The 7,430-nt window shown below is 32.2% G+C and overlaps 1 protein-coding gene across 2 annotated transcripts; it reads right to left on the reverse strand.

The window, feature by feature from the left end:
* Positions 1-4,010: 4,010 nt before the first annotated feature.
* LOC105677951 (uncharacterized) lies at positions 4,011-7,100 on the reverse strand. Of its 2 annotated transcripts, XM_067356652.1 has the most exons (3): positions 6,762-7,100; positions 6,319-6,652; positions 4,011-6,235 (listed from the first exon to the last, which is right to left on the reverse strand). In XM_067356652.1, exons 2-3 carry the CDS (start codon positions 6,447-6,449, stop codon positions 5,260-5,262), a joined length of 1,107 nt encoding a protein of 368 aa, XP_067212753.1. In that variant the 5' UTR covers positions 6,450-6,652; positions 6,762-7,100; the 3' UTR covers positions 4,011-5,259. The 2 variants fall into 2 exon arrangements, with proteins under 2 accessions (XP_067212753.1, XP_067212752.1); XM_067356651.1 differs by having other exon boundaries at positions 6,319-7,100.
* Positions 7,101-7,430: the final 330 nt, after the last annotated feature.

The following is a 7,430-nucleotide window of genomic DNA, read 5'->3' on the forward strand; positions in this document are numbered from 1 at the left end:
TATATTTTATCAAATAATTTATAAGGTCATTTAATCTTTTTTCTCGCATTTAAAATTCTAGCGTATGGCTGAATGATGTACATACGAGACAAAATAGACTTATACAAGGTGTTTAATAGATATAAGTTAGATATGATAAAATATTTTATTTGAAAAATGTATGTATAATACTATATATCTAATTGGAAAAATATGTTATATGCTTTTCCTAAATTTATTCTTATGTAATTAATACAAAATAAATAAATAAGTTAATTAATTATCGAATACATACATATACATATTGAATATAGTTATCTTTATTTTGTATTTTATATAACTGAAATGATATATACTTCCATTATTTCAGTCATTATCATATAAAATACAAAATAAAGATAACTATTTATTGAATATATGTGTATATGTATATATTAATTAATTGATTAATTAGTTATTTAGTATTTACTACATAAGGATAAAAATAAGAAAAGTATATGACATTTTTCTTCAGTAATATATATAGTATTATATGTATATTTTTTATTTATTATTTTGTCATATTTAGTTTGTATTTATTTGACACCTTGTATACGCTTATGTTTTCTCGGACATTATATTGCAGCCTTGCAACGAAATTTTAGTCGAGGAAACAAGCGCAAGCATCGTTTGTTTACAAACTTCCGATGACACACGTACACAGACCACACGTCAGTGTAGTGAGTCACCACTACAAACAAATGCGTACACACGGACCTACGCGGCATAGGTCCGTAGGCTGCGCCGATAATGTCATTTCATTTTTAGTACCATCGAAATGATGGCGCTTTCGCGTCGGAGTTCGCCCGTCACTTCAGCATCCTCTTAAGAGGATGCTTAAATCCTACTTTATCGATCGGTATTTTCAATTTTCTAAAAAAGGTGGCGTTTTTTATTGCTTTAATAGAATTACAAATCCTTTGGTGTAAATAAAGTACATATGCTAATCTTTCGGCAGTTGGTCAAATTTAAACCAAAAAGTAAAAAAATTTTTGAAAATTTACCGACAATGTCACCTCAAAGATTTATATCTTTTATATCTGGAGACGCGGTAGTGTCTCCGGCCAAGTTCAAAAAACGACACTACTAAGTCAGGAAAAGAATCTCTGGCAAAGTTCAGAAAATGACACTACTAAGTCTCTTATCCTGCGCGCACAAAGTCGACTTTTCGGGGGTTTGTAGCAACTAAAATATAAAAAATTTTATAAAAACACATAGTATATCCTTAAAGGCGGCATTGCCACGACTAATTTGAGCCAAAAAAAATTTAAATTGGTCCAGCCGTTTCAGAGATACATGTGGTCAAAAAGTGATGTTGGTAATGCAAAAATTAAGAAACGTCGTCTCCTTATTCTTCTCCTCTGTCCGCAGGGGCGGATGAAGAATTTACGGGGCCCAGAGTATTATCATTATCATTAAAATTTACGGGAATTTCTCGCACCAGGTGCCAAGAGTCGACGATTTCGATTTCCCCGAGTTGCGCTACGGGAATTCCTCGCACCAGGTGTCAAGGGTCGACGAATTCGACTTTCGCGAGTTGCGCTACAGGAATTTTTCGCACTAGGTGCAAAGGGTCGACGAATTCGACTTCCCCGAGTTGCGCTACGGGAATTCCTTGCACCAGGTGTCAAGGTTCGACGAATTCGACTTTTGCGAGTTGCGCTACGAGAATTTTTCGCACCTGGTGCCAAGGGTCGTCGAATTCAATTTCCCCGAGCTACGCTACGAAAATTCCTCACACCACGTGTCACGGGTCGACGAATTTGACTTTCGTGAGTTGCGCTACAGGAATTTTTTGCACTAGGTGCAAAGGGTTGACGAATTCGACTTCCCCGAGTTGCGCTACGAGAATTCCTCGCACCAGGTGTCAAGAGTTGACGAATTCAACTTTCACGAGTTGCGCTACGGGAATTTTTCGCACCAGGTGCCAAGGGTCGACGAATTCGATTTTCGGGAGTTGCGCTACGGGAATTCCTCGCATCAGGTCCCAAGAGTTGACGAACTCGAGTATCCCGAGTTGCGCTACGTGCATTTCTTGCACCAGGTGCCAGGGGTCAATGAATTCGACTTCCCCAAGTTGCACTACAAAAATTTCGCAAACATGAAAAACAGAGAAAGAGATATGACATATTTTGATATAAAATCTAAAATTTCTTAAAATATTTAGTTATCAATAATCTTACCGTAATATTTTTATGTGCAGAATAATAAAACGAATCAATACGTGTAAAAAAAAACCCATTGTTATTTTGAAGAAAAAGTATGTAATTTACAATGTACTTTTTTTAACAATTATGCGTTTTCTTTATACCACTTGATTCTTATTATTCTAATCATAAAAGTGTTACGGTAAGATTATCCATAACTTAATATTTTCAGAGATATTTTAATTTAAATTTTATATCGAAATATGTCAGATTAAGATATAAAATAACTCGAACAGTATTAAAAAGAACTTCTGAATAGTATGAAAAAGAAAATTATATCCTTTAATCTTGTTAATATTTTATTAACAAATAAACTGCCATGTAATAGAATTTTATTAGTATTAATGAACGAAGAACATTTCATCGACGTCGACATTGATCCAGTCGCAAAACTTATAATGTAAAATAATTTAGTTAATATGTTATTAAGTTAATATAAATGTTACATTCGAAATGTAGAAAAATAATTTAAAAATAATTTAAATTTTGTCACATAATTAATTTTGTACATTTCTGTACATTTTTATGTTAACTTAATTATATATTAACTAAATTATTTTACATTATAACACGTCTTGTGTTTTATATAGCATTTAAGTCATGTGAAACAGATGTTTTATTAGTAATATTAGAAAATAACTAATTACATAAGTCTTGCGTTTGATATCACAGTTACGTTATGTGAAACATAATAAGTGTCATTTCGAATATTTTAACTATATTATTTTATGTTTAACATGTCTTTAATTTGATATCATTGTTTTTTTTTCGCATATTTTGTAAAAATTTTAACAAAACCGTGATATGAAGCCAAAGATATTTCATATCAGTTATCCATGGCTTTATATCAATGGGGCAGTCAAACCGAAAACATGTTACAACGAAAAATAGTTTAGTTTGAATATTCAAAATAAAACATTTGTTTCACAGAATGTAAGTGTGATATACAAAATACTTGTGTTAGAATGTAAGATAATTTAGTTAATATACAACTGACTTAATATAAATGTTACATCCGAAATGTGCAAAACTTATTGAAAAATAATCTCAATTCTGTCACATAATTAATTTTATACATTTATAAAAAAGTAGGTGATATAGCACAAAAATTCATAAATGATAAGATCTGGCCAAGTTCCAAAAAAGACATTCCAATATGTTTATATTTTAATAATTATCTAAATTTTTAATATATCACCAACATGAAAAGTAACTGATATGTTATTCAAGGTGCAAATTCAAAATAAACATACATAAAATATTCATAAAATGTATAAATAAAACTGATCAAAATTTGATTAAAAAAAAATTTAATTAAAATAACAAAATATTTATTAAAAAATACAAAAAAACTTGGCGCTGCCAACGGGCTTCACCCCCCCCCCCCCAGCACCATTTCTCCCTTCACCCACCCCCCCGTCAAGAGGCTCCACCACCCCTTCACCCCTTTACATCTTTACACCTATAGTATTATGAAACAACAAAAATGAGTAATAATGTAATAATAGCATGATTAATTGACATCATGTAATTAATTGACATTATGTAATTAATTGACATTATGTAGGTTAACATGTTGTTCGGTGTGGCAGCGCCAAGTGTTTTGTATTTTTTAATAAATATTTTGTTATTTTAATTAAATTTTTTTTTAATCAAATTTTGATCAGTTTTATTTATACATTTTATGAATATTTTATGTATGTTTATTTTGAATTTGCACCTTGAATAACATATCAGTTACTTTTCATGTTGGTGATATATTAAAAATTTAGATAATTATTAAAATATAAACATATTGGAATGTCTTTTTTGGAACTTGGTCAAAATTATACTGCTTCAATCTGCAAAACAAGACCATGTGCCGAAGAAGAGCGTATGAAACAATAATAGAAAACCAAAAAAATAGAGCTTAGAGACTTATTTTCAAAACGCCACCCTTTTTCAGATTTATATAAAGCATGTGTGCAATATAGAAAGAATAACGTAAAAAAGAGCTATAGATTAGTTCCGGGATTTTGGGATAGAGGCGCTATACAGTTCTCAGTGCTATCTGTCATATAGGGCGGTATTCATAGTCCGTTCTTATATTCAAAATCGTCTTAAGCACGGACTTATATTCGCTCTCTTCGTCACACATAGATTGTGTCTGACGAAGAGAGCGAATATAAGTTTATACTTAAGACGATCTTGAATATAAGAACGGACTATGAATACCGGCCATACAGAATCTTTTAGGTTAGTTATGTGTGTGTTAGTTGTGCGTGTGAGTGTGTGTTATGTGCTACAAAACCCGGCTGAAAAAAATGGGTTGAAAACACTCTGAAGGATAAAAAAGTCTATGTATTATACATAAATTTTGCAATATTCTTGCAAACATTTATATTATTTAGTTACATACATTCATATTCTAATTTCTGTAAAATATTTTTATTTATGTGCTTTATGTGTATATATTATGTATATTATGTGCTCCATATTATGTATATTTACATCAAAGTATCCATGTAAAAAGTTAATATCATTTTGTATATTGTATAATAAATGTATATGTCATATAACTTATTTATAAAGCATGAAATATAAAGGTATTTTTAGTTTCTTGTATGTATCATTTGTAAAAAAATCTTGATAAAAAAAAAACATTAATTTTGTGACTTGCAATAATTTGTTTCAATATATACTTCTTTTAAATACTTACAATTAGCCTTATTTTATGCGTTTATCTTGGTATCTAAAATACACATCAAAATATAAAATTAATTTCTAGTTCAGTAAAAAAAAAACATTGTAGTCTTACACCAGAGAGGAATGGTAAAATATCATGTATATGTAATAACAAATAAATCACTCTTCCACTGACATTATACACAACTTTGCAGAAATAAATTTATTCTGTGAATTTTGAATGTGTAGTGCAGTTTAAAACACACAGTCGAAATATGTCTATATTTTTGAAATAATAGTTCTGATTTTTCATGAAGTTATATTAGATAATAAGAAAAAAATATTAAATCATCAAATATAAATAGAAATTTTAAGGTACATCGTGATGTTGCCCTCGACGTATGTATTCATATTGCCAAGGAACTTCCCCAGCTGCTGTCATGAAATATGATGAAAGAGTATCGCGCATTGTATATGCTTCTCTAGTGGCTCGATGTGCTCCTGCATTTCTCATAGGTCTTATTTGATCAATTTGTGTCTGTTGTCTCCATTCTCCTTCTATTAAATCCCCTTCTTCCGTTTCTCTGTCTGTAAATTGGGGATGACAATACCTTTGCTGCAGCGGGACTTTTTCATCATTTTTAGTTTTTAAAAAATTATGCAAGCAAATTGCTGCTAGCACCAATCGGTCAGCAACATCTGGACTAGCACATATTGATCTTAGAAATATTCTCCACCTGGCTGTAAAGATTCCAAATGTATTTTCAATTATCCTTCTGGCTCGGGATAATCTCTTTTGTTCATTTAAAGACCTCCCTGGATAAGGTCGCATCATGTGTGTAGACATTTGAAATGCTTCATCCCCAACGAAATAATAAAATACTTTCTTATCACTTCCTGGTAGAAGAGTAGTGCCTCCAGGTATGTTGAGCGTATCTGAGTATAGAGATTTTCCAAAATCTGATCTAGAAAGAATTCCGCCATCACTTTCACTGCCATACGCACCAACGTTGAACAGTGTAAACTTATATCGAGCATCACAAGCAGCCATCAGCACAATACTAAAAGTCTTTTTATAATTAAAATATGTTGAGCCAGAATTCGGAGGTGCTTGGATAGATATGTGCTTGCCATCTATTGCTCCAACGCAGTTTGGCAAATTCCATAATTCTAAAAAATCGCTGCTGATTTTCATCCATTCTTCTTTTGTGGGATGTTTCACATAAATTGGCATCAGAACATCCGCTATAACAGAGCATGTTTCCTTGACGATCATATGAGCAGTGGACTCTCCTACTCTGTATGCTAAAGCTACAGATAGCATCTGGTCTCCTGTTGCTAAATATCTGTAACAAAGTTGATAAACTTTCCAAAATTCAATCCATGCATAAAATGTACAGTTTATTATTTTAAAACACATAATCTATACCTCAGAGTTATTGCAAGACGTTGTTCTGGACATATCGGAGTTCTGATACTTCTTTTCTGCAAGAACGGACCCACTAGTCGCAGTAATTCATAAAATGTAGGCACATCCATTCTCATATACCGGAAAAACATATCTTCATCTTTTTTCAACTCCGCAAATAAAGTTGCGAAATCACCATACTGTGCACGTCGAGTATTGATGGGACGAACCCATCATCGCCTGTTCCTCCAACATTTGGATTTTTTCGTCTTCCATACAGTGTACAATGCTAGGCTAGCTACTTGCATTGTACAGAGAAATAATATCATGTTTTCGTCATCCATAGCAAAATTATCTAAAAAGTATATTAAAGAAAATATACTAATAAAAAAACCATATAGTATTATATATACAGAATTATATAAATACACGTGTGTGTATGTATGAGTATATATTTAACTTACTTTGTTCAATAAAAACCTTAAAATGTTAATATTTTATTAAATATTAATATTAATATTTAATATTTTTGCGTCACGTTGCTGGGATCAATTATAAACACTACGAAGCAGCCGACAAAATTCAAAAGTTCTGATTGGTTGGTTCTTGTCGCTATCGCATCATTCTGCATTGGGAGCGATAATTTCTTATTTCTTATTCCTGTTCCCTGTTCCTATTGCCTGTTGCCTGGCATTGTGCAAGGGGCTTAACATACGGTACATTGTGTCGTACACTAATAGCAGAGAGAAACCTGAGAGAGGCCACGCTGCCGTTTTCCGTACGACGCTTTCTCTAGGCCGTACGCTAGTGACGCACGTCCATTTGCGGCCGGCTTAGGAACTAAATAGCCACGTCCATTTTCCGCATCGGTCAAAAAGTCACGTCTATTTTCTGAGATGGTTCATGTCCATGTTATATCCACAAGCGAAGCTATTTACGTCACGCGTCCTTGCCGTGCGTTAGACTGTTTGATCAACAGCAGCGTACAACAAAGAATCAAGCGTTTTTTAATCGAGTAAGGCGAATCGCTTGAATATTAAAGATCCCATATTCGAGACCTACTTTTTGCAACTTTTTTTTCCTTTTTTTGCATTTTTTTCAACTGTATATAATCAAATTAATAAATTAAAATA

This window comes from Linepithema humile, chromosome 6, assembly GCF_040581485.1.
Source record: "Linepithema humile isolate Giens D197 chromosome 6, Lhum_UNIL_v1.0, whole genome shotgun sequence".
Lineage (NCBI taxonomy): Eukaryota > Metazoa > Arthropoda > Insecta > Hymenoptera > Formicidae > Linepithema > Linepithema humile.